Source organism: Sciurus carolinensis, chromosome 9, assembly GCF_902686445.1.
Source record: "Sciurus carolinensis chromosome 9, mSciCar1.2, whole genome shotgun sequence".
Taxonomy (NCBI): domain Eukaryota; kingdom Metazoa; phylum Chordata; class Mammalia; order Rodentia; family Sciuridae; genus Sciurus; species Sciurus carolinensis.
In genome coordinates this window covers 78,622,666-78,650,560 of record NC_062221.1, presented here as the reverse complement: position 1 = coordinate 78,650,560, position 27,895 = coordinate 78,622,666, and the positions used below count along the sequence as shown (strand labels likewise).

Below are 27,895 nucleotides of genomic sequence, written 5' to 3'. Positions count from 1 at the left end.
CTTCACTGTCCTGCTGGTGTGGATCCCTAAGTCATGTCCATTAAACTTCTCCATTCTGTTTGCAAATCTCCTTTTCAGAGTTTCTACATGAGCTCTAAAAAGTCAAGCAATTCAGGTTGGGTCATTAAAAATTGACTATTCCAATCATGTGGAATAATGAATCCTAAACTGGTTGAAAAACATTTAGGGGATTAAATTCTATTTGAGGTCTTTAAGAGAAACGAATAAATGAGGAAAGCAACCAAGATGAATAGTGTAAGAAAATTTTACTTGAAGTAGAGAGAAAGGAATTAAAACACAATAGCAATCATGGGGAAGATGGGGAGGTTCTGTGTTGAAGGGGAGAATGGGAACAAAAAGATAGATTCTATAAGGAGGCAGATTTTAGCTTAAGTGAGGGGGAGGAATTTTCTGAAGGGCAACCTGTCACATGTCTTGGGAAGAATAATTTAGCTCCTCAATGCAGTTAGATGATCAGAGGTCAAAAGTGTTTGAGGGAATTTCTGCTATGACTTGGGGACTAGTCTCTAGTCCTTTTCATCTCTTAGATCCATGATCTAAGGTTGTGATAAATTACAAGTCTTTTAAGTGTCCTTAGTACGGAGACTTATGGAATCTGCTCAAGCATAACGCAAGACTCGATTATATCAGTTTTTCTTAAAGGGGAAAACACCCTCCACCACCTTTAGTCAGTCTAGAGTGTTATGTATGGAATAGGATATGTGCATGATAGTCCCACTTAGCTTTCCCCAACCCCAATGAGCTTGTGATTGAATTCCTTGTGTAAGATGCAGAAAAGAAAAAGATTTGTTTTTGAGCAGCTTTGACTTTTATTGATAACCATGTTTACAGGTTTTTAGGGCTTTGTAGATAATTTATATCTTTCTGGAATTATTTTTAGTCTGTCTTATCATAACCTTAGGAATGCAGACTTAACACTTTCACTGATAAGGAAACTAAGCTCCAGGAAGTTTATGGACTTGACCTAGACCATGAAAGGAACTATGAGCCAAGTCTGGAATCTGGCCTATTGCCTTCTGAATAATATGATTTTTGTATATTTCTCCAAGTTCTCCAAATTCCAAATCCTCTTGTGTTCCAGGTCACTCTCAACCATGTTTTTATGGGTTGAATTGTGTCCCCCAAAAGATAAGTTAGTCCTAAACCCCAGAACTTTTATAGTCCTATCATTGTAATAGTCTATTTAGAGATGTAATTGAGTTAAGATAAGGTCATGTTGGATCAGGGTGGGCCTCAGTGTGAAGAGGAGGCAGAGATTGGAATTGGGCTACCACAAGCCAAGGGACATCAAGGGTTGCCAACAATCACCACAAGTTGAAAGATTCAAGGAAAGATCATTCCCAAGAGCCTCAGAAGAAGCATGACCTCTGAGACAGTTAGCCTCCAGAACTGAGAAAGGAAGTTCTGTTGTTTTAAGTCTCCCAGTTTGTGGTAGCTTGCTATGGCAACCCTCGGACACTAACACACCATAACCAAGGTCATTCCTCCAGGGAAGAAGAGGTGAAGAGGTGAAGTGAGAAGAAGTGGTGTCATGTTCAGACATCATGAGGGACAAAGACAGGAAGTCTTGTGAAACAGGACACAAGTGGCTACTACTTAGCAGGCAAGTGTCTACCATTGTTAACCTGGGTGTTAGATCATAACATACTAGGGCACCTGACGTGTAAGCAGGAAAGAGTGCCCTCTTAGGTGCTGTGCCTCTGCCTAGCAATTAGACTAGAAAGTTGGAGTATCCTGGGTATATTTAGGGAATAAAAGACAAGAGAAAAATCTGATTTCACGAGGGAGTTAAAAAGATTGTGCCAAATAACTTAAGAAAGAGGTCTGAGTTACTGAACCTGGAAGGTGTGACAAAACAGCTGCTTAGAGGGATATAATAATGGCAATGATAATAATTATCTCATGCATTTGTTTGGACTTCACAGTTGACAAAGAACTTCTGCTATGGTTTGAATGCTTGTGTCCCCTGCAAAATTCATTTTGAAACTTAATCCCCCATGCAGCATATTAAGAGGTGAAACCTTGAGGAGGTGATTAGTTCATGAGGGCTCTGCCCTCATTTATGGGACTAGTGCCTTATAAAAGGATCAGAAGGTAACCAGCTAGGCCTTTAGCCCTTCTGCCACAGTATTTGTCCATCCAGAGGATGCAGCCTTAAGATACTCTTAGAAGAGACTAGGCTCTTGCCAGACATCCAACCTTCTGGTGCTTTGATCTTGGATTTTCCAGCCTTCAGAACTGTGAGTAAATAAATTTCTAATATTGATAAATTACCCAGACTGTGGTATTTTGTCATAGCAACAAGAAGAAATGGAAACAATGTCAATCTAATCTTCAGTCTAGTAAGGAAGGTCTGGCCTTTGGGTTCCCATTTTACTCACAAGGAAAATGGCTTCGGAAACACTTGCCGAAGGTCCCTTGTCTGTACTAGCACCAGAACTCCAGCCTTCGACTCCTGTCTGCCCATCATTTTTCCCATAAGGTGATCAGAGCCACCTCAGCCTCAGCCCAGCTCCTGTCTGGGGCACAGTCATCCTCAGAAGCTGACAGCCTCTCCTCCCGGTCCCTGAAGACTACACAAAGCACGGTCACGGGATAGGGTGATTAATTGAGGTGGGGGAAAGCAAGAGGTCCCAGGCCTTGTTTTTCATGGACTCTCAGGTTCTGCCTCTGCCAGTGTGCTGCAGAGCAGAGCTGACACTGGCATCACCTGCAGTGAGTCTTTGTGTCAGGAGGTAGTCATGGAAACTCACTCCCTTCCTAAGCTGATGAGTAGACAATTAAGTAGAATGGAGGAATCAAGTTAATTGCCTGTCATGCCCTCTCTGCTCTCTGTGTATTGTTTCAAATTAAGCTTTTTCAGTTTTCTCATGTCAGCAGATACCAAATGATTGGAGCACGGAGCTGGGAGTTAGGACATCCAGGAAACGACCAGTTCTAAGTGAATCTCTTAACCTTTCTGCCTTTATGTTTAGTTCTGACCCAAGCATTCACAAAAACAAATCTCTTTTCCTGACCTCCCTTGGTTTTTGGATCCAAAAACTGAACCGCTTGAATGTCAACCATCTCTGAGGCCGTGGCCATTCCACTAGTCTTGCCCTCTCTTTCAGAGAAAAGATAGAATTCAAATTTAATCCTGCATTTGTTGAAACCCAGTGTATCTCAGAGAGAAGTAAACAAATCAGCAGTGGATGTTCTGCAGCGTGGGTTGTCCACATGGGGGGCAGTCCAATGAGATCTGGAGATCTTCTACAAAAGGTAGCGTCATCAGCTCAGCTGCCACTGGAGCAGACCTGCGGGAGGTCCTCAGAAATGAAGCCTCTTCCTGTCGATCTCTAGCTGACACAAGGAACAAGAACGAGTGGGCAGACAGAATTTTCCTACCAAGTTACAATATAAGCATTATTATAGATAATAACATTTTTTAAATGTTGGAATTAAAAGCATTCAGGTGTAAGAGGTAACTAACTCACTAGAGGTATATCTATTTCCTTGTTATAAACTTCAGGATTAGAGGAGTAAAGATGGGGCAAGGGAGGCCTTGGATTCCTTGTCAAATTCTTGTGTACTTTAAAGTTTTAACTGTATTATAGCAGGAATATGTCATGCCTATACACTAATAGCTCTTAAAGGTAAATTTTATCCAAGTTCAGGATGACAATATTTCATAAATTATCCATAAATTTATCTTGATTCTACAGTCAATAAAAATAGCTTCTGAAGGTGGGATGGTAAGTAGTGAGACTATTGTAGTTCCTTCTAAATGCAATTTTGAATGACATTTACAAATTATTTCTCTTAGACTTTTTTTTTTTAATCTCAGTTGTTAGAGTGGTGATGTTTAGGATCTGCACTAGAAGTTTTCGAATACTGTCTGTGTCATGGCTTTGGACAGCCACCATTCCCAGTGTCCTGGATTCTGAGGTCCTCTGGCAGTGTAGGCAACTTCCTAACACCCTTAGTCTTATTAGTAAATGAGCAAACATGGGAGTAGGCAGTGAGCTCCTTGAGGATGACAGCTGTCTTGATCATTGATATTTATTCAAAACCTGGGAGATGATTGGCACTTTACACTTACTCTTTAGTGAGTCTCAGGGTCTGAAAATATCACATCTATGTAAAGCAATAGATGGAGATGCCCTGGCTAGGAACCTTCTAGTGTTATGGGAAGTATGTCCAAGGCATGTTCTGAACCACCAAGTTTAACAGTGTCATTATAGTGGAAACTGTCACTCCTTCCATTGACATCCCCATCTTGAATGACTCTGGATGTTGAGACTTTGAGATTTCCTGAAGAGGAAGGGAATGGAGTCAAAGAGCTTCTTAGAGCTCAAATATAAGGTACAGAATAGCAATGTTGAAACAAAGCTCAGGTCCCAATGTGGGACAATGTCTCTCCTTTCAAGTGAGGAATTCCCCTTATTGAACATAACCAATTAGAATCTACAGAGAGGTAGAAGCACTGACCTTGCCTTTCATATTTCGGGATACAGTGAAGGAAAAATAAAGGAACCAAGTGGGGAAAGTACACAAAAGTACAAGGTTATTTGAACTGACAGTTAATTAGAGGTCTGAAGGAAGAGAGATTGGCTATTCGGCAAGATGGTTTACTGGCTGAGATTTCAAGGACCCCTGGCAAGTTGAGAAGGATGAAATCTGTTCATTTTTCCTTCACTGCGATGAATCAGGCCTCCAGTGACAACTGTGTGTCTGTGTAAAGTCACGCTTTATCAACTTCTATGAATTATTGCTTATCACTTAGGGGCTTTCAACCATTTGAAGATTGTCAGAAGGAAATCAGCTGTTAGCTGGAGAGGTAGAACATTCTGTTTTGGAGGAAGTAGTTGGTTAGCCCTGCCATGCAGGGCCATCCTGTTCCAGGAATCTTCCTCCTACCACATGCCAGAGGACAATGCATGGTCTTTCTGAGCAGGTTCTGGTCAGGGGTCCAACAGCCTGGCAGTTAGTGGTGGATACAGGGAGCGTTGCTTCCTCTCCTTTTCAGCAAGACAGGATCTTGAGGAAGGCTTTGCGGAACTCTACATTGAAGGTGGTGTAGATGACAGGGTTGAGGGCGCTGTTCATATAACCCAGCCATGTTGTGGCACTGTAAAGCTCTGGGGGTACATGGCAAGCCCGGCAGTGGGTATTGAGAACATGGGTCAAGAAGAAGGGCAGCCAGCAGACAATGAAGGCCCCTAAGATTGCAAAGAAAGAAAGAGGGTGGGTAAGGAGTTTTGCTGACCCCTTTTGTTATAACATGAAAATGACTTCTGAGTATCTACTTAACGGAGCCACTATGCTAGTAGTTTTAGACATCCATCTTCAATTAGGCACTTTTTTTAGATGAGGAAACTGCTAATGTCTTTGGTTCACCTTAGATGTATGTTACAAAACCAATGTTTAGTTTGGTATTTAGGTAGTTCTTTACTAGTCTTTTCTCCTTCTCAATTTAATTCAGACATTTATTGAGTGTCTACATATGCAAGACATGATCCTAGGTTCTTGTGCAGACAAAGACCTTAAAGATGTGATTAACACAGTTCCTGCTGCGGGAGAGATGACCTTGGGAAGTTCTAGTCAAGTCCCTCATTGGGCTTTGTCAGTGATACTGAACAGGTCAAATTGCTTTAATATTATTAACTCTACATGGCACCCGTGACTTAGCAATTTTTAACTTCTTTATTTAAATAAAGTTTATATTTAGCAACTTTAAACTTTGTCATTTAATAAATAAAGTTTATACTTTTTCTACCATAAAATTAGCCTTGATTATATACATAATTGAAAACTTAGTAAATATAGAAAAATAGAAGAAAAATTATCACCTACCACTCAAAAATAATCACTTTTGACTTCTCTCTGAATTTTTTAGTCTTTTTTCTTTGCATTAAAATAATCTAGATGTTATCTTATCATAAGACAAAGTGTTTTACATCCCTATTTTTTCACTTAATATTTTAAAATAAGTAAGCATTTATTAAATATCCAATATGTGCCACTTTAATTGAATCATTATTATTTGTTTATACATTGTAATTCCATATGATAGCAAAATGCAACTCTATTAGGTGGCTTATTCAGCTTCATAAATTTCTTTTAAGTTTCCACAGTGTTAATATTTATACAAAATGTGTTTTTAATTGTATTATAACCATTTTCTGAAATCATAATCATTGAATTTCCAATTTTTGTCAAATGTGGCTACTTTAGTAGCACCTACCACCAACTTCAACTGACTAAACATAACCCCGTCTAATCTTACCCAACCCAACTCACACCAATTTAAACTTACCAAGTACAATGACCACCATCTGGGTTGCCTTTTTCTCTCGAAGTGGCACTGCCCGAGGTTGCAGGGGCCCTAGCTTCAGGGATGTTGATAACCTGCCATTACTGAGTTTTCGAACTTCCAAGCTGAGCTTGGGTGCCATGGTGGGGCTGAGGGAGTTCCGCATCCTCTCCTCCCCTTTCAGCTCTCCTTCTTGGAAGCCTGGTTGCCTCAAGGCGGTATCTTGGCAGATGCTGTAGTAGCGCTTCAGCTCCGACTGCGCCCGGCCAGGAGAGAGGGGCTGCAGGTGTGACAAGAGAGGGTCCTGAAATTTCTGGGAATGTTACTTATCTTCTCTATGTTCCAGAAGGGGATAGCAAATGTGAAGAAGGAAGCAGAGGGCATCACTCTATGGATTGTACAGAAGGACTGTCTGAGAGAATGGTGGGACCGTGGAACCTTAAGGGAAATGGAATTTGCTTCTGACTTTACAACTCAAAACCACCTACCACATATAGAAAATTTGATAATCACAGCAATCCCTTGAGGAGGGTAGCAGAGGATTATAGTCTGGCCCTTTTGAGTAAGAATGACCCAGCTACGCAGAGGAACACAGTAAGTGACACTACTGGGAATACAGGCAGCAAAACCTGGAATGTGTGAAACTCTATGAAACAAATGATTCAGTTTCTTCAACATTTTTGTAACATGAACAATAACAACACTTAACCAATTGCAAAGTGTGGGCCTCATGATTCAAACAAACAAAAATTTTATAAGACAACTGGGAAAATTTGAACATTGTACTCTTAATGATATTAGAGAACTATTATTAATTTTTGGTGTCATATGATATTGGGATTATGTGCTTTATAAGTGAGTCCATATCCTTTAGAGGAGCTTACATAAATATGTTTGGTTGAAATAATGTGTTTAGAATTTGCTTCCCAACAACCCAGTGGGTGTGTGCAAATCTAGGAGAGCGCATAGATGAAGCAAGAATGATCGCAAGTTGATAATTGCTAAAGTTAGTTGATTGTGACTAGAGGGTTTGTTATATTTGTCTTTCTACATTTTAATGAAATTTTCCATAGTAGAAAGTTCAAAAAAATAAGAAAAGAAAAAAAAATTCTAGGATTTTCATCTCAACTTTCTTAATTAGTAGATATTCTTTAATAAGTTAATTTGGTGTCTCTGAGCCTCATTTGTAAAATAGAAAACAAACTGGGAAAAATGGATTTGAGATGAGTAGCCTCTGACAGTGGAAAACAAAATGTAAATTTTTCTGATACTTTGCCAAGGCAGGGCAGTTTGAATATTGTGTTCAATATCATAACTTCTTTTCACATTTGAAGAATCAGACTTGTGTCAACCCTGAATAGGAGGCAGGAGTCCCCAACTTTCCTTACCATAGAGCCAGCTATTCACTACACATCCTCTCTCCAGTCCCCCGCAGGGAGCTAGAGCTCTGGTACATGAACCAAGCTCAGGCAATTGTAGATTCCACACCTATGACTTTGAACTGGAACTAGTGAAGCGGAGAGACTTCAAAATTCCTCTAACAGTGGTGACATTCAATGTCCTATATCCAAGGTCTTCTAACCAGATTATTTCTGAGACATGAACAACATCATTAGGAGCTGTTCTTCAGACATCTTATCGAGTCTGTGAGCTGCCTGACCAACTTTCCAATACATTTCCTTTCTATATAAGTGATCAGTGTTGGTCCCCCTAGTCCTTTGCTTTTCTCTACTTAGTTCAAGAAATCACATTGCACACTCAGAAACACTGTTGTAGGATGAGTGAATGCAAGGGATCATCAAGATGATCTAGTGTTTTAAAAACTGTACTTCAAAGAAGAATGCTAGGAGAATATATATTTTTAAAACTTTTGGTTTTAAACAGGGGGTTGTGGGTGGCACATGCCTGTAATCCCAGTGACCTGGGAGACTGAGGCAGGAGGATTGCAAGTTCAAAGTGAACCTGGGGAAGTTAGCAATACTGTCTTAAAATTAAAAATGAAAAGGTTTGAGGATGTAGTTCGGTAGTAAAGACCCCCTGGGTTCAATCCCCAATACTGCCAAACAAAACAAAACAAAACAAAACCCCCAAATCAACCCCACCCCTGCAAAAAAACAAATCTTCTGGTTTTCATGTTGATGAGATTTCCTACTATGGGCATATTATATTTTGATAATTTGTAACCAAGATTACACTTATGATAAAGCTGGCACATATCAATCTTTTATAAATAGCAATATTTAACTTCTAATGCATTTTTCCTGAAACTAGAGGTCTGGGGACAAATTCTTGGGCATGCCTATGAAATCTGAAACTGGAGAACATCTTATAGTCATAGGAAAAAAGTGATTCTTCTAGGATGTTATGTTGGTGAGTGTATTTTTCAACTGTCTCTGAAAATCCTTCTCACTACCTCCATGATATGAGGAAAACAGTGGATTCCTGTCTGGCTAGCAGAGACCTCCACTTCCAGATGGCAGGACAGAGCCTAATTCTTCACACTTCTGGCAATGAAGTTGCTCAGCTCTTCAATCTCGCTTTTGTAGTCAACACTTTTCCTCTGGCCTTGGAGGTTCCTTGGACCTTGAATCTACAATGGGCGACTTTAAGCTGCTTAGCTATCTTTTATGATTTACAACAAGAGTTTCTGATTGCTACATCAGACCTGTGTAAAAAAGTGGTCAATTAACTATGAAGAGACTGGACAAGACTCAGACCTTCATCATTATGGATTCCTAACATTTTATTCCTAATGTGGAGTTCAGGGAGAGGAATACTGGGCTTATATTGAACACATTCAGGATCCATTCTGCACTCTGGGAGCTAGGGACACAGACTGGCTTGAATTAGGAGAAGACTCAGGTGATCATAAAATTTTCTTGGTCTTCTCCATGCTTAATCATAAATATGGCACTTCAAAGTCTCCTTTCCTTGCTTTTCTTGGCTCTGCTCACGTGTGTTTCACTGACATCCTGTTTGCTCTAATGCAGGTGTCCATGGCATCTTCAAAACACATCTAAGAGTCTCTGGCTTTCATCATTGGGATAGTCCAACAGTCACATACTTTCTGAATATTATTTGGTGAATCCCATTCTGAAACTTAAATCATGGAGACTCTCAAGATTTTGTCATGTAGTGTAAATATATGTGTGGAATCAGGACTAGATTACATTTTGAAATGGGAATGGAATCAAGGTAAACCAGCATCTTATTCTTTTGCTATGATACATATCACGGCCTACTTACCATTTTTCCTGTGGTATCTGATGGAAATCTGGCCCTTATTGAAAACTGCCGAGTAGGGTGTAGCCGCAGACAGGAAGACTAAGGTAAGTTGAGGGAGAAACAGTCAGTTCTGGGTTGAGCTCTGTATAGTTGAGCCCTGTTGCATATAATTATGCAGTATGACATTGCTTTCAATGCAACATATTCATATCCTTAGCCTTGGTTCCTGGTCTCCTATTTCATAAAGACCAATAGTCCTTTACAATCCAAGCCTTGGGACTTCAACTTTGAGAGTCTGGCCTTCACTCAGGCCATCAGAAATTGATCTAGACACCCAAATTGGTTCTGCCTTCAAGATAAAACTCACTTCTTACTGTGTCTATGAAGTGTTTTTCCTGAGCATTTTTTTTTTCTCAGAACCTCCACAGCATTTCATATCTGATGCTTAGTTGGCTGCACCTCACATTTGGCAAACATCCTGCTCAGTTCTGAGCCGTTCACTGGTTTTGGGTGGAAGTGAGCTTTATTTGTTAGATCCAAGGCTCCATGAAGACAGAGGCTGTATAATATTCCCATGATCCCTTCCCTAGTAGATTATAAGCAGTTGATATTAATTAATTGACTTTGTGAGTAGGTTGTGGTAAACTACCATGTGCCAGGCACTGAAATTAGCAGAATGTAAAGTCCAAGCAATTGCAAGATCAGTACTGACACAAAAATCTTTCTTTAGAGTCTAGAAAGAGCCAAATCATTCCACCAACTGGTCAGTGCCTTGACACAGGCAGATCTAGAAGGAAAAAAAGGTTTCAAGAGACCCCAGTGATTCTTAGAATGAGTGGTTTGGACAAAAATTTGGTTCTGGGAAACCACTAGCAGTGCATTACAAAAACTGCCATACTAAACCCTGAAACTCTACCCCATCCCAGTCCTGCAAAATAAAAGAAAATGATAAAATAAAATATAAAACCAATCCTCAATCCTTAGGAAACATCTGAACTGCTGGCCATCTGGAGGAAATGAATGGCTCTGAAGGGAAGCAGAAGGAGCCAGAAACTTTCCTATTATATTGCCAAGAAGGTGAGTTCTAGCAGAGACTGTCCATGCACTCTTGAGTTTGAATTTGCTACCTTCAAAGCATAGATAATACCAACGGATTGGAAGGTGGTGCCAGATCTGTGTCTCCTATGTGTCAGTCCAGGCTGGAAGCCTGGGGTTGGTGTCGTCACCCTCTGCCCGCTCCAGGGTGCTTACTTGTTGAGGGAAGCCTGGCCTGACACTGATGCACTGACTGTTCTGACGAGTGAGGATCCGCTTCCGTCTCCTTTGTCTCAACACCACATAGATCCTGGCATAGACGAGGACAGTCACCCCAAAGGGCACATAGAAGGACACAACTGAGGAGTAGATGACAAAATCAGGGTTGGAGATGGAGCAGACGCTGGGGTCCCCTGTGGGTGAGAGAAAGGGAGAAGCTAACAGTTTGCCAACAGTCGGGAGCACAGAGTTTGGACCCAGGTGACCCGTAGTGCTTCCACCTTCTAATGGAGGATGGGGGCATGCAGTCTCAGACAGCACCTATGTTGTCAGCTCCTTGAGGGTAAGAGGTCTAACTGATCTCTGGGTGTCTTACAATTCACTTAAAAAGACAATTCAGCAACAATTATATGCCAGACACCACTTTGCACTGGGGCTGCAAAGATGAATTGACGCTGTGTCAGCCCTTGAAGAAGCTAACTGCCCAGAGAGACAAATGATCCCTTCTGTGCGAGGCAGTGACACATAGGAATCCAGTCTGGGAGGCTGGGGGTGGGGTGCAGAGCAGGAGGGCAGAGGCTCCAGGAGAGGTGTGGCCCCCAGTAAAGGGCCTCCCGATATGGAAGCAGGAAAGGACTGCCGAAAGCAGTGGAAGGAAGAATCTTTGTTTTTGAATTTGGGATATAGGGCAGGTGATGGCTGAATATAAGAGGCATTTGCTTTTTCAGGGAATGGGATGGGAAGAGAGCTGGAAGGATGTTGTCACAGTGGAGAATGCAAATTCAGAGAAGTCCTTGTCCCTACCTTATGTCCAAAGTTCCCCTGCCACTCTCTTTAGGAGGCCCTTCTAGCATTACCTTCTTCCCTAGCAGATGTTGCAGTCCCTCCAACACCCAGGACAGGGCCTGAAATGTGCCCAACCTTGAAAGGGGAAAGGGAAGCCAACTAATATCCACCAGGAGATGTGCCAAGAGCTTTGTATAGATTATCTGACCTAATCATTATGGCAATATTATATGAGGCAGGTGCCATTACTTTCTCTTCTCCTATGAGCAGACTAAGGTTCAGATGGGTTCAGCGTGTGGCTCAAGGCCATACAGCCTGAAAGATGCATTCCTCTAGCCACTGCAAACCCAGTGTTCTTTCTGTAAGTTTGGCTTTCCACCTCCTTTTACCACTGTGACATGGCACATCTGTGCTTTGTCCAGCACTATTTGTGTCAAATATTGGCACACCTGGGCCAATCTTCATTAAAGGGTTGGGAATTACCCAACCCAAAATGTGGCTTTGAGAGATGAAGCCTCTGATGTGAGCTGGGAGAGAGAAAGTGATGGCCACATGGGGTCTTCATTCTGCTTCTCAGTCTTCATTCTGCTTCTCGGTCTTCTGAGGAAGATAAAGGCCAGATGTCCTAAGTGTGAGACCGAGATCTGCCATATAGAAACTCTGTGTCCTTGGGTACTGCACCAAGTCTCAGTTTCACTACCCAAAAAAGGATAAAAAATATTTCATGAATATTGTTTGTGACAATTAATGAGAATAAGTGGTAGTTATTATTATCATTTACTCTACTGTTTACCTACCTGAGCTTTTTGAACTTGAGAAGGAAGGTATCAGTTGGAGTAGTAATTTGGAGAGACACTTAAAGTCAACAGTTTTGCAGGGAAAGGAAGGGACAATAGCTAAGAACTAAAATGATAAGCAAGAGTGTGCTTAGTGATCAGTGAGGCATTTTAATGACAACACTGCCACCAGAATCTTTGTTCTCCTGTGAAGCAGGTAAAATCCTTGTCATCTTACAAAAACCTGTTTCAGCGTCCCTTAGGAAATGGCTCATGACTCTGGGCAGTGGTCACCAAACTGGAATCTTTTGCTATTATGCCGGGACTGATGATGTTGGAGGAGGGTTGGGGTGTCAGTTGGTGGTCTTTCTGAATCTCTAGGGAGCCATGTTGGCAGTGAGCATCCTCTTTCCTGAAATCAGCTCCCTGCTGTCAGCAGCTGACCATGATTGAAATGTGACCTTTAATGAGGAGTCCTCTCAGCATGTTTTTTTTTCCTGTGAGAAGGGGCCAGACGGGTGGCAGTACTACTTTTCCATGATTCATTTTGCTGCCATCCTTGGTGAGCTGGATGTTCCCTGTTTGTCCCTTCACTCTACCCTCTACTGTTCTCTCCTTTGTTTGGGTGCTGGGAGCCAAATTTCTAAATTTTATAGATGAACTATGAACTACTACTTTTAAAAATCCAAGATCAGAAGTGGGTATAGTATGCTTCTATTTGTGTAAAAACAGACACACAGACACACACACGCACACACTCATGGGTGTGCTTATTTTTAGGTTAATCTTTCAAGATTATTAGTGTTTGCTTCTAGGGAGAGGGCTGAGGGAGCTAGCAATCTGGGGTAGGAGGGAGACCTTCATAAACTTATGTATTATCTCATTACACCTTATGAATGTTTTATCATGTGTAAGCATTTATTTTCCCATTAAAATATTGAAAGTGTGTGCATGAGAGAGAAAGTGAAGAGAGGGCACAGAGCTACTTCAGGGTCACTGATCAATGCAGGCCCTCCTATACAACCACTGAACTTGCACTGCCAGCCCTTCCTTCCTCCCCCATTTAAGTAAACCACCACCCACCCTTTGATCAAGCTTTGCAGCCTCTCCTGGAATTTCCCCATGCTGTGTGGTCTTGGGGCTGCCTAGAAAGCAGAGCAACCCTGAAGTAAGGGGCCATGGATGGGGCTCCACCCCAGGCTCCAGGAGGCCTAGCCTGGGTGTGTGTCCTGACAGCAGGGAAGCCAGAGGCAGCACACTGCAGCAATTCTGTGTTGAGTCTAGAAGAGGTGGTCTGGGCAGGGATACCCCCAGAGAGGCTGAGGCTCCCCAGGAGAGGAGTGCCTTGCCTTGATTTAACCAAAACAGTACCATATAGGCAGTTATTGAACAACTACATGAAGATGAACAAATGAGCAAAACGTGCAAATGAGCATTTCATATAAGCACATAAGCAGTCACTGGCTAGAGGCTAAGTGGGAAGTCCAGGTAGGTGTGAAGGAGCTCCAATCTCAAATAAGCTCAACGTTTCAGGAAGATAGGATGATGGTGAAGATTCATCTACTCATTTGACAAACTTTTATAGAACAATTGCTATGCATGAAGCTCTGTCCTAGCTTATGAAAACACTATAAAGCTCTACTAAGGGATCTAAGAGGATTTTGTGGACCAGCCATGAGCCCCATAGCGATGTGAATAGCAAGGCCAAAAGAAGGTTGACTTGAATCTGGCACAGTTGTGCATCCCTGTAATCCCAGAGACTCTCAGTTTGAGGTGAGAGACCAGCCTGGAAAATTTAGGGAGACCCCCGTCTCAAAATAAGCACTGATTGACTTATAATAAAAAGGGCTGGGGATGGAGCTCAGTGGTAGAGTGTCCCTATCTTCAATCCTCAGTATCAAAAAAAAAAAAAAAAAAAAAAAAAAAAAAAAAATCATGAACTTCAAACTCATCACAGGATTTGACCTTAACTTGATTCCAAAGACAGGAGATGCTGATGAATCTGATTTTAGGATGAGTCATTATTCTTTTAACTGTATGCTTCTATTCTTCTTTTAACTTTTTTAGTAACCAAGCTCACACCCATCCCCCAGGGTTCCAGTGTTCTGAAAGTCAGGTGAGATGTTCTATTGCCAAAATCAAATAAATAGCACTTTCGTTTCTTTTTTTGAAAGGAAAATCAAGCCAGCTGATAGGATTTTCTTTAAGTTTTTCCTCCCTTGAAGTTTTCTTAAACCCTTGTCACCATTTATTGCTTATTCATTCTAGAATTCTTTTTTTTATAACACAATAGCTATCTGATTTAGCAGAAATTTGAATGCTAGTTATTTTTCTTATCTGTGAAATGAAAGGATTGAGATACTCCTTGGGAGATCTTTTAGGCTGCCTCTAGCACCAACACATCATGCTCTGCAGTTGTTACGGCTGTTGATGTGATATTTCAGGAGACTGCTGGGCCTCTGCTGGGAGATTGAGCAACATTGGTCAGCCAGGCTCTACAGTCAGGGAAGTCTGTGATCCCAGATCCCACTTCCCAGTGCTCTTTCCATAGAACATAAAAGCAACTGCAAGTTGGAAAAGATTGAAGTTCAACTTCTCTCTATTTTGGGTTCTCTTAACAACTTACAACAGCATGTGGCAGCCCCATGTCCTTAAAAGTAGGACTGTGCCAGAAAGATTTTTGTGATGTGTGTTGTACTTCTTAGTGAAAGTCCAGTTACTTCCACAATTAGATGTTATTGGCAGCATTCTGCCCTTCCCCCTCTTCTTTTCACAGAGGAAATAGAAAGAATGGTACGGAGAAGTCATTTATCTTGGACTTTATTTTGAATGAACTTGGGAACTTCCTTGTAGATGGGCAAGTTGCCAGAAGAAGCAACATCTATCAAGATAACGAAGCTTAGCTGTAAAGGTCAGATTGAGGCAGAGGAGAATGGCTGGGTTTCTCTGCTTTGGGTTTGCTCACTAATTCTCTGAACTGTATTCTAGGGGCAACTGGTCTCCCCTACAACCACCTGCACAAATATCACTGTGTAGTCTTCCTTGAAGCAAATGTGTAATTAAATTTTGAGGCATAGAATCTGGGTGCAGTGGTGCATGCCTGTAATTCCAGAGACTTTGGAGGCTGAGGGAGAAGGATTACATATTTGAGGCCAGTCTCAACAACTTAGAGAGACCCTCTGCAACTTAGGGAGATACTATGTTAAAATAAAAATAAAAGAACTGGGGATGCAGCTCAGAGGTAAAGTGCCCCTGGGTTCCATCTTTAGTATGAAAAGAAAAACCTTTCTTTTCTTTCTTTAAAAATTTTTTGAGGCACAGAAAACTTTTTAAATAAATAATAACAACAATAACACCAGCTATTATCTATTAGGCTCTTACAATAGACCTGGCATTTTGACAATATGTGAATAATTAGAGGGCTTATTGCAGTGTCATTAATAAACCTAAGGGAGAGAGAACCCTGGAGAGAAGCAAGAGAAACCAGAATGCATGTGCTTAGTCACAGGCACTTTTGCCTTCTCCATTCTAAAATTTGAAAATCCTTTTGCAAAGACTTTCTGGAGTTTTGTTTTTAGAACAATGATGATCTCACTGGACAATAACTCTCCAATTAGCTCATCACTCTTCACTGTAGATGCTGACATGAACTGGGATGTCTGTCAAATGTCAGAATTTGAGATGGTTTCATCTGTCCCCAGGGTGTGTGTGTCTATAAGCGTAGATGCCCCCTCACCAGCCTCTGAGCATGAGTAAGTCGAGTTGCTTGTGGGTAGACTCTGCTGGGGATTTGCTGCAGGTCAACAGGAATGCAGGCCATTGGTCGAGCAGTGGTAGTGAGCTCCCCACACTAAAAATTTCCACTTAGAATGCATTTACACATAGGGACAAGGTTATAGAAGGTGACTTGGTTATCTGACTAACCCAGAAAGTAAACTGAACATTCACCCAAAAGGGTATTTTAGTGGGGTCAGTTTTCTTCTTCTTTCTCCTCCTCCTCCTCCTCTTCTTCTTCTCCTCCTCCTCCTCCTCCTCCTCCTCCTCCTCCTCCTCCTTCTTCTTTTTCTTCTCCTTTTCCTTTCTCTTCTTTCCTTTTCCCTTCCCTTTCTTTTCTTCATGGCACTGGGAATGGAATCCAGGGGGGCTCTACTACTGAGCTATATCCCTACTCCTTTTTAAAAAATATTTTTTATTTTGAGACAGGGTCTTGCTAAATTGCTGAGGATGGTCTTGAACCTGTGATTCTCCTGCTTCAGCCTCCTGAGTCACTGAGATTATAGCCGTGCACCACTCTACCAGCTGGAATCAACTTCTTTAGCAGTGCTGGGATGCTGCTTTGCAGTGATTATGCAGTATGCATGTGTGCTTTTGTTTATTCAGTGTCATTTTGGTTAAAACAGCAAAATAGAAAACAATAACAACCATATTTTAGGAACATTCTGGGTTAACCAGGCAAATATTTTTTGGTAACTTGGCCACTTAACCTTTAAATGGCAGAGAAAGAAGGCAAATTTTGAGTAGGTGGTATGTACTTGGCACATCTATGGATGTTATCTCAATTTAATCCTTTTTTAATCCCCAAATGTCTCTACAAAGAAAGTATGGTGAAGTTATACTATATGTAAGGTTAGATTCTAAGGTCAATGAATGAAGTAAAAATTACATAGACTTGAAATTTGCTTTGAAAATCCCCTAAATCACATATAAAGATATGCATGATTTTATTATAACCCTGAACTGTAATAAGTAAAGACTAATGATACATATATTAATATGTCCTATATTATAGAGCTCATATGGAGCATATAATTTTAGAGATGAAGTCACTGGACTTATTTGTAGGGGACCAATTGTAAAAATAAATGTTGAAAACTTCCTAACTAACTATACAGACTGAATCTATTATATTTGAATTTGCTCAAGTTTGTGCTCCACTGTATTATTATCTAAGAATTACCAATAAGGAAACTAAACTCAGAAAAGGAGCTCGTTCAAGGAAACACAGCTGATAACTAGAACTGGAGTTTGAATCTAGACTTTTCAGACTCCAGAACCTGTTTTCCTAAATATGTTCTGACCTCTAAATCATTGTCCAGGAAGTGACATTTGGAAAATTATTTTTACTTTAGGATTTGCCTGTACTTGGATGTAATATGTTACTTATAATATCTACATATACATAAGCACATGGCTAAGTGACTAGTACACATACACCAGAAATTCACAAACCTGGAACATAGTAAGAATTGAATGAATCAATCCAAATGGACAAAATAAGAAATTCAGATGCACACTAGAACTCTACTAATTCAGTTTTCTCTTAACAGTATATATCATCATAGTTTTCATTCAACATATGATTTTCTTGAGGTTGAGATGGACATGAGTCAGACACAAAAGGCACTGATCCATAGGGGGTGTCAATTTGGATTGGTGTCGTATGCTTAAAATCTCAACCATCTCAGATATACATTGTCCATTCATCCATCCATCCATCTGTCCATCTGTCCATCAGTAGAAGATCTGCCAGCTATTAACTATCATAGCCACACTTTCTGTGTATTAAAAAAAATACTCCAGTAATTTTGGAATCTATACTAGTTCCCAAGTGTCAGAAGTAGTTCTTATTAAGGTAAAAGAAACATATACTATACTCTAGGACTTTTATGATATTAATTTGCATCATAGTTCTATTATGAATTGTCTTCTTTTCATTGAAAAACCTCACCTAAATTGTTTGTATAGATTAGTTTTATAACTGCTACATTTTTTTTCAAATGAGTACAATACATTTCTTTCAAAATGACATTTCTTTTCAAAGACTTTTCATTAATTGGGGTAAGACTTTACCCTTATGCCAATAATTGATGAGGTTTGGCTTTGTAGTTTATGCCCAACAAAGGCCCAGGCTTTATAGTCTATAGCCTCCTCATTCTGACCAGGGATCAGAAATATCACTCAAAGTAACTTCGGTGTGCTGTAAATTTCAGGCACTGGATGAGAAGCCATCAGTCTCACCTGTGGTATTGAAGCCAAAGAGGAGAGGACAGGACACAGCAAAGGCCAGTACCCACACAGTTGTAATCATGAGGGCCACGCGCCGGCAGGAGCTCTGCCCAGTGCCATGTTGATAGTGAACTGGCATAACCACCGCAGTATACCTGCAAAAGGAAAGGGAGAGAGGATAGGCATGTTGAGACAGGAAGGGGAAGTGTTGTTCAGAAGACAAATTGGAAGAGGTTACTAGAGAAAGAATAAGATTGATACACATGGTAGGAGAAGAACATTTTAATTGGAAAAAGAAAAGTGTTTGAGTGAAAGTAGTAGAAAGGTTGAGGTAAGAGAGATGAAGAACTTTTTTTGTAGATGAGCAGAGAAAGGGAACGAGAATGAAAAAGTTAATCCAGCAACATGGGGCTGTTGGGAGCTTCTGCTCCATGTCCAGCATAACCAACTTCTAGCCACAAGCCCTTCACGCTGAAAGTGTGGAGTGCTGGTCTGGGTGCCTTTACTTTTTCCCACACTTTTCCAGACTGGACTATGCACTACCAAAATGTTTACCACCTGCATCTGTCCTAATGCAAATTTTAACCCCTCGAGTGAACAGCATTCCAATTAATAGAGTTTTGAGAATAGAGTTGAGTTATATCCAATGGAGGCTCATTTTAAAATTCAGTTTTCATACTTTTACATGGTTGGAACCTAGTTCCTTACTCCAGTTGGAAATTGTATTTTTTGAGGCAACTCATCATACATATTTCCAGCTGCTTGTTGGACTTACTGAACACCTATTCTGCAATCATCTCAAACTTGAGATGTCTGAAACATCTTCCCAGTGCCTCACATCCCTTACTCCCATGTTCTTCCTTCTTCAAGGCTTCTCTATTAATACTTGGACCTTTTAACTTTCCTTTGACCCTTCTGTATTATTTTCCCATTCATTCATTTAACTTTCATTCAAGTTTATTGAATTCCTACCATATACCAGACATTATTCTGGAAATACAGAACTGTGCAAAAGGGACATTGTCCCTGTCTGCTGAGACTAGCACAATTAAACTCTCAGGTCTGGTGAGGAGTGAAGGGGGATTGGAAAATAAATATTCACAGACACAGATCTTGAAGATTAAGCTGGGATCAGGTGGAGCTCTGCTCTCTGATGGAGATAAAGATTTAAAGAGTTACACCAGCAATCTTTATTTACATATGTCTCATTATCAAGTTAAAGACTATGCAACCATTATTCTTTTATTTCAGGAAAGTTGCAGAAACTAGGGCATCCTATGTAGCTCTTCCACAGTTGCAATCCACAGTTGCAAAGTGCAATGTTAGGAGCTTCGTGTAACTCTCAAGAAAGTCCATTGTTTAAAGTTACTGTAAAGTGGAACTGGAGAAGCTGAGCTGGTGAAACATTGTGGTTGTCTAGCATGAGAATTCCTTTCTTCCCAGGAGTTGTGTGCCTGAGATCAAGGTCAGAACTGATAGGACTCTTGCACAGAGCCTCCTCATGCAGGGCATTGCTATAGCAGCTAAGCATCATGTGCCCTTGCATAGAAACATTCACCAGGCATGCCATAGCCATGAAGTCATCAGAGACTTAGTCACTGCTCTCCCATCCTCTGTCATTTCTCTCCACACCTGTCCTCATTGAGCTTAGAGTTGAGCAGACAATGAATCATAAAAAGCAAACAAATATGGTAATATAAAATGAAGAGTACCATGAAAGAAGCTGGGTGCCACGTTAGAGAACAATGGAGGAGGTAAAGAAGGGGCAAATCAACAAGAAGTGGGCAAAGAAGTGAGAGGTATTAGAGGGAGCTGTTCATTTATTGAGGTGGGGAGTATCAGGGACCAAGAAGAAGTTCTCATTCTGAGAACATCCTGACCTTTACGATAAGCAGCAGCCCAGGGAACATTTTGCAGTTGCCTTGCCCTGCACAAACACCCTGCAACTGGCAACTGACAGATTCACAAGGCACGCCCCTCCCCCCTCCTGGCTGATAGTTCTGACAATATGGTGCCTATGGCACCATCCCTGCTTCTCTTCCGGGATTTCACCTTTCCGCCGGCGCGAACTTGCACCCTATCAGGAGCCCAATAGAAGAACGCAGTCAACCAGCCTGCATCTCGTCATATCCCTCATTCCCTCAGCATAAATACCCGTGTGAACAATAAAAATTTGCAGTTTGATCAGAATTCCTGTCTTGCTGTCACTCCCTGTGTCTCTTGTCCCTTCATTCCTTCTCTCTTAGTTTCGCCTTCCTCCGTTGATGTCCTGTGGGTCGGGACAGGGGAGGAACATTCCAGTAGAAAATGAACACACTGTCATTGGTTCTTTTTTTACCCACAGGTCAAAGTTTATCTTCTCCAAGATGACCTCAGCTTATCTTGCCAACCTAACCTCCCATTAGTCCCTGACATGTACTCATGGCTCCAACCAAACTGGCCTAGTGGTGGATACTCTTCGACTATTAGAGATTGGTGTCTTCATTCAGTTAATTATCCTTTTTTCCTCACTCCAAAACTCAATATTGCTTTTCTTTAATCTCAGAAGAGCTCTCCAGGAACCTTTCCTGGCCTTTCTATCTTACAAAGACCCCTACCTCTGAACTCATTCTACTCCTCTGCCAATCAGTTACATTGCCCTCCTGCATGCAGATCTTGATATCCCGATGTGATTTAAGTCATTCTATGTCCCAAATCATCATATAGCCTTGATATTCCCCATAGGTCCTTGTATAAAGCAAGTAGTAGAAGCTGTTGATTGCTTGCCTCATGGATCATGAGGACGATTCTAATCCTAGTCAGGCTCAAGGGATCTAAGATATATATGGTCCTAGCCATGGTGCAACATTTTTGTCTTCTCTGTTTTCAGGGTACTTGGGGGTCAGATTCAGAACAGTATCTCCCTTAACCCTTATTGTGCACCTCAAGGCTTGGGACTGAGGAAGGGAAGGACAGACGCTGGACTGATGGGTATGGAGCAATACTCTCTGATAGTCCTCTTGTGTGTCCAGCTCCTATGCTCCAGTGCTGCTGGAATCTCCCTCTTATGCATCTAATTTTAGAGTGTTAACATTTGTACTCCTAAAAGAACAGCTCAAAGACAACTGTGAGTTCTGCAATGAAGGCAAACTCTGCAAGATTTGTCTTTGGCACTGTTAGCTTTCCATTGTTGTGACAAAGTACCTGAGAAAATCAACTTAAAGGAGCAAAAATTTATTTTGGCTCATGGTTTCAGTCCATGTTGACTGGCTCCAAGGTAAAAACATCATGGCAGAAGAGGATGGCAGAGGAAAGCTGCTCACTATGTCGCAGGCGGGGGTGGGGAGGCAAGGAAGGGTGATCCATGGACAAAATATACCCTTCAATATCATGCTGCCAGTGTTTTACTTCCTTCAACAGGGCCCCATCTCCTAATAACCCATTCAGTTATTAGGATTGATCTACTGATGAGGCTAGCACCCTCATGATCCAAGCTGTTTCCCCAAAGCCCCACCTCTGAACACTACTGCATTGGGTACCAAGTCTGCAATGCATGATCCTTTGGGAGACATTCCAGATCCAAACCATAAGAGGCACCATAAAGGTGTGTTCTTTCTGAAGAAGGAGAAATAGGGGTCTTTATTAAATAAGGTCAAACTAAGATCCCAGGACCAACCTCCAAGGGAGGCCATGACAATCCAGGTTCCTTCTTTGGATGCACACACAAGCCCTCCCTTGAATCCCTGCGTTGCTGGTGCAAGAGCAGGCAAGTATTACCTGGTGTTTCTCAAGGCCTCTTGCTCTCCTCAGGACTTTAGACTACTGGGGTTTCTAGTCAAATATATCTACCAGGGTGTTGCTCTTGGTGGTGCCCCTGAGGCATCTGCTGTCATAGCCAAACACCTGTGACCCACTTTCTCTGACCTAGACCTGCCTGCAGTTAGGCAAAGTCTCTCCATTTCTTTCACATCATCTAGTCTTTGATGTAAAAGAACCTGACTATCTTGTGCAATCAGTGATGCTGGTAATGGCTAACAGTTGATTCTCCAGGTAAACACTTTCCTACTTTGTAACATTTCCATTTTCTGTGATGTAGGTATACCTACCATTGCCCATTTCAAACCACCATCAAAGACTTAATAACTGGCTAAAAATTCCTAAAATTTTGTAATCAGCTCTTGCTAGCCATGATGAGCTGGCTGTAGTACACTAATTTCCTCAATTTGTAGACTTTAATGTCCAGCAACTCCTTGAAGACTCCATTAATTCACTAGACCAACAAATATAGGGAACTCCACCTAGCTCCATTTTATAAAGGAGGAATCAGAGATACAGGGAGGTTAATGCTGGACCCAAATTGGGCAGCAGAGTTAGTTGTGCTGGGCCATGTCTCCTACCCAGTGTGTCTTCTGAGTGTACCCTTCCCTCAAGAGCATGGACAAGTCTCTGAGGCACGCAGGGGGACAAGGGCTTCCTTGGGAAAGTCAGAGTGACAAGGGTGGTTTGTACTTAGCACTGTGGGTACCCAATTCCCCAATTAGCTTGATTCTGTTAATTGCCTGGAGTGGTGAGAAAGGGAAGAAGGGAGGTCCTGTTAAAAATGCAGATTTCTAGGATATGTTTGTAGAGATTTTGATTTGGTACTTCTGAAGTGGAACCCAGGAATATGTAGTTTTAACAAGCAAATTTATCTTATGAGTAGACACGAATTTGAAAAAGTCTGCAGGAGGGAAAGTTTCTGTCAAAGATTCTAACTTGTTAACATAGGCAAGAAGCGAAGATGAGACAATTTACCACTGTCACATTACATTTTTTTTTCTTTTTCTAACATGATGAAACAGAATAAAAGAGGGCCCCAGCTTGCCATAGGTGACTGAGATATCGAGGCTGTTCCAGAATCAGCCATCGGAGGGCACCATAATGCAGCAAGAACTCTGCCCGTTGGCCGGGGTGAGAAGTTCATTGCTCACCTGGGGGCTCTCCAGGCACCGTGGGGAGGAAGAGAGGGAAAACCCGCCCCCCTGGTTCCTGGAGCCCTGCAGGGACCCCGAATTCCCACCCAGGCAGATTGTTTAGCCTCTGGTGTCCTCTCGGACGGAATGCAGATGACAGACCGTAGGCGAACGCGGTGTCAAAGCCAGGGAGGGTCGCACCGCGCCAGGCCAGAGAGCGACAGGAAGGCTTGGCCAGGGGCCGCCTGGATGGTCAGGACAGCTGCGCTATCTAGGTTGTTCCAGGGCCTCAGCCCGGCTGCAGACACACTCCACACACTCGGCGAGTCGTTCCTGTCGCTCCGAGTGCCAGGCCCCTTCCCTGGGCCCGAGCTCCTAGCTCTCTGGGCCCTTTGTGGTGTGGATTACTCTGCAGTTTGAAGGCTGGCACTGTGTACCCTGGTAAAGTCCATGGGGTTGTAGAGGCAGATTGATAACAAGGCCTGAATCTCAGCTCTGCCACTGAATTATGTGGCCATGGCCAGAGGTTTGACTTTTCTGATCCAATTTCTTCATCTGTATAATGGGGATAATGATACTTGCCCAATAGGACAGTTAGAAAATATTCAAGGAGGTTATCTGTAGCTTTTTTTTTAGCACAACGCCTGTACATACTTAATATTCAAAATAATATTATATTATAATATTATAATATTATTGTTGTTATTGTCATTGTTACTGTGGTATCCTAAAAGATCAGTATTTGTATCAGTGAGTTTATGATTGTCCTACTCCTTACTATTAGGGAATATTCACATTTATTTATTTAATCAAACAAACGAGTAAATAGCACTTTCTGTGTGCCAGGCACTGTTGGAAGTGTTTTACAAATAATAGTTCTTTAATCCTCCTAACCACCCTTTGAGGTAGTTGTTATCTCTACTAAATAGATAAAGAGATCTAGGTTCTTGCAGGTTAACTGACTTGTCCAGGGTCACTTTGCTGTTAAGTGGTAGAGCCTAGACTTTGAGCCAGACAGTTGGTTCTATATCTAGGACCCAGAGTGAGGTTCACAGCTCAGTCTCTGAGTGGGGCAGTGTGCTGTAGCAGGAAGAGGCTGACTGAATCTTTACCCTGCATCCACTAGCTGTGTGATGCTGGGGACTTACTTACACATTCTAGCCTCAGAAGCTTTATTTGTAAAGTGGGAATAATACACTCATCTTGCTGGATTGCTGTGAGGGTTGGCGATAATGATTAAAAAACTGCGAGTACCTGGCACAGCACATGGGAAATAATGGTAACAAGGTTACTGTTGTTACTTTTAGACTCACTTTAGCACAGAGGTAGCTAGGGTATTCTGTGCTAGGAAGACAAGGTGCTTCACAAAGTCCAAGGGCATGGAACCTATAGAGATGGGCTGCAGCAAAGGGGCTACTGATTGCAATTCAGAGAGTACTAGTGGGGAACTCAAAAGACTCATTTTCTAATTTTGGACTAGGCTTCAGGACCGTGTGCTAGGATTGAGCACTTTTGTTTAAATGAATTAACTGTGCTGTATCTTCTGACTCACAATTCCATCAGCAGGATCTGTGTGGCTTGTCACTCTACTGAAGGTCTCAGTACCCTGGCAGAGCTTGATTTCCACCTGGAGACCAGTCCCAGGGTGGGCGATGGGGTGTGGGGTGGAGCTGATGAGGGTGCCTCTTCGGGAAGCTGACAGTAGGAGGAAAGAGGCTGGCCTGGGTGGGAGGGCCTGACTCTAACTCCCGCCTGGGTTTAATGAGCCCCAGAGCTCTGTGAGGGCTGCTTTTCACCACCTTTTATTTGGCCAGACAGGGGGCTCAATAAATCTTTAGTTCCGTGGACTCCCCTCGTGGAGTTGTTGAAGGAGAAAGCTTTTTGCAAATGACTGGAAAGCCCTTTGCAAATATAAAGTGCTTATTTAGATGCAAACTAAAAATCCAAGGTGCCTGTGACTCATCTGGTACCTATTGTGCTCGCTGCAAAGGCGCGGAGGCATGCCTGTGTGATGGGTGCCATTTGAGAGCCACTTAAAGAACTCCCTGGTGAATGAATTTGGTTGCATTATTCCTGGGCTCCTCTCGGAGGACTCTAATTTTCACTGCTTGGTCGTGTCCTCCTCTTCTGACACATTCTCAGCCGTATCCCCTAGTTAGCTCTGAACCGGGATGTGGTGGGAGGGGGCTGACCTGCTCGGAAGGCATGGAACCACAGGGGAGGGGGCTTGTGTTCCAAGGACTTCCCACTCTCCTTTTTTTAAAAAAAGAAAAGGCGGCTTTAATCCAAGTATCCAGAGCTGTGCCTCAGAATCTAATGACAATAGTATTACTTGCTTTCAAAAACCCTTTTATCATTTCCTTTTCTTTCCTATCTCTCTTACCACCCTGTTATTACAGACCAGGGCTTCATGACCAAAAAGTACTGAATCCATTTGGTCAAGTTTGTCAGACTGGTGACTGGCATTGTGTGAAGACCAAAGGTCTGTGTGAATGACTGCATTTTTAATGAATTGACCAGCTATTTGGCATCACATGAACAGATTTTAATGCTGTGTACAGCAAACTGCTGTGAAGAATAATGGAGACAGCTTTTCTGAGGCCTATTTTCATTCCTAAAATAGGGAGGGGGCTGTGTTTTGAGGTTTGGTCTGTAATGAAGTGTAAGCCTAGAAGAGTCTCCTCTGCTGGGATTCAAGGCATAGCTCATCCTTGCCAGATTTCAGGTAGTGAGTGCTATGCATTATGGGAATTTTCCTATATGGGACAGAAGTCAATTCAAGGTTTATTCTGGGTGGTGTTTTAAGTGGTAAAAGTAAAAGTGTGTGTTAAGCATGGCTGCTGCCAGCAATAGGGTGCTGTTGGTGCAAATTAGAGAAAAGTGCCCCCTCCTGGCTGGCAAATTACAGAAAGGCATCCTCTCAGGGCATGCCTCAGGGCTTGAGAAGTGCTCACTGCACTTTGTTCCCACACCCTTGTGCAGGGCACAACTGCCTCACTGCACCCATACCACTTGTGTGTGTGAATGTGTGTGGGCAGAGTGTATAGAAATACTCTCAAGAGGGGCGGGAGGGGCCGTCCCAGCTTCTCTCCAGAACTATCATTATACTCTCTTCTCCCTCCTTCCAAGATTAATCTCTTGCCCTTTCATGTCCTTTCCGAAGATGCTTATTTGTGGTATGAACATGTCTTCCCTCAGCCAGGGACCTCTGAATTCAGTTTAATGTTCTTTGTTCAAGGTTCTCTAATAGGCACAGCAGGGAGATTGACAGGTGATAAGGACCTAGGGCTAAAATGAGTTTAGGATGGTGGAGGCCATGAGAAAGTAAACCAGCTACAGCCCACGATTTCTATAAATAATATATTCCCTAAAACATGTAACTAAGTGTCCAGAAATTATACCACAGACTTAGATGTTAGAGCTAAAAATATTATAAAATATCTATCTCTTCACTTTTTAACAACTTTATTGAATGTAATTCATATATCACATAATTAATTCATTTAAAGTGTACAATTCAACTTTTTTTGGTCTATTTACAGAATTTTGTAACCTTATCCTCTATTTTAAAACACACTCTTAAATAGCATTCTTTCCAGCATTATAGACTTGTTCTTTAATTTTCTTTCTCAATTGGCTAGTTAATCAAGTGATTTAAAAAAAGTCCAGTTGGCTTGTTGGTTTGCGGTATCACCATCAGAAGGGGTGTTCATGGCTGTTCTTTGGTTATTGTTCAAAGTTCCCCTTTAGCACATGGAAGGAAATTGAGGGTTGGTGCTGTCAAGCACTGGGTCACATGAGAAAAGGCAGGCTGGATATGCCACAATAGTTACAGAGAAAATATTAGGTCTCAGGGTAACTCAGAAAATGATAGGAATTCAGGAGGATTCTATGGAAAAGGAGGCTGTTCTGATAAACTTTGGAGCATGGGAAAGATAGAGGGAAACCTCAAAAGAAAAAATACTGAAAAAGGGAATTGAGGCCTTATTGTGGAAAACTTTGAATCCCAGACTGTGGAGGTAATTTTAATTTTTATTCCATAGATCAAGGAGACACTGAAAGATTTTGAGAAGGGCAATGAAAATTAGGGCTATACTTCTGGGGGAATTCAGATGGCATGGAAGACCAATTAGAAAGCTGTGAAGTTCAGTTGAGAGGTCATGGGTGTCTAAAATAATTAGGAGGCAATAAGAAATGAAACATAGAGGCAAATTTGAAAATTGTAGAGTCTATAAATATAGATTGCTAGATTGTGGGAGATTAAGAAGAGAGGAGTGAAACAAAACCCAGGATTCTAGGACAAAGATGGTATCAGTGAGAGATCACTAAATAAAGATTGTTTGGTGTTTTAATTTTTTTTTTTTAGATTTTGTATTATAGGAGCCAATGGGATATCTGGAATTCAGGGGAGAAGGGAGGGATATAACTGGAGATTTGGTGAGATGAACACAAAACTTAAGAGTATTAATTTGGATTCAAAGAGACATGACTACAAATTCTGGTACGGCTCCATGCTAGCTGCAAGTCTTTGGCAAATTATTATTTTTAATTTTTTTTTATTGTGTCCATGGACACAATACTTTATTTTATTTTTATATTTTAAT

At 41.7% G+C, this 27,895-nt stretch overlaps 1 protein-coding gene across 2 annotated transcripts in view; it reads right to left on the bottom strand.

Annotated features, from left to right (window-relative positions):
• Positions 1 to 5,022: 5,022 nt before the first annotated feature.
• Drd3 (dopamine receptor D3) overlaps positions 5,023 to 27,895 on the bottom strand; it is a 36,050-nt gene continuing 13,177 nt past the window's right edge. The window contains exons 3-7 of one of the 2 annotated variants that reach the window (XM_047565068.1): positions 18,373 to 18,515; positions 10,790 to 10,986; positions 6,464 to 6,593; positions 6,317 to 6,364; positions 5,023 to 5,219 (exon numbers count right to left, since the gene is read on the bottom strand). In XM_047565068.1, the coding sequence (XP_047421024.1) occupies positions 5,023 to 5,219; positions 6,317 to 6,364; positions 6,464 to 6,593; positions 10,790 to 10,986; positions 18,373 to 18,515 (715 nt within the window). Of the gene's footprint in view, positions 5,220 to 6,316; positions 6,594 to 10,789; positions 10,987 to 18,372; positions 18,516 to 27,895 lie in introns of both variants that reach the window. The other variant, XM_047565067.1, reaches the window with a different exon arrangement.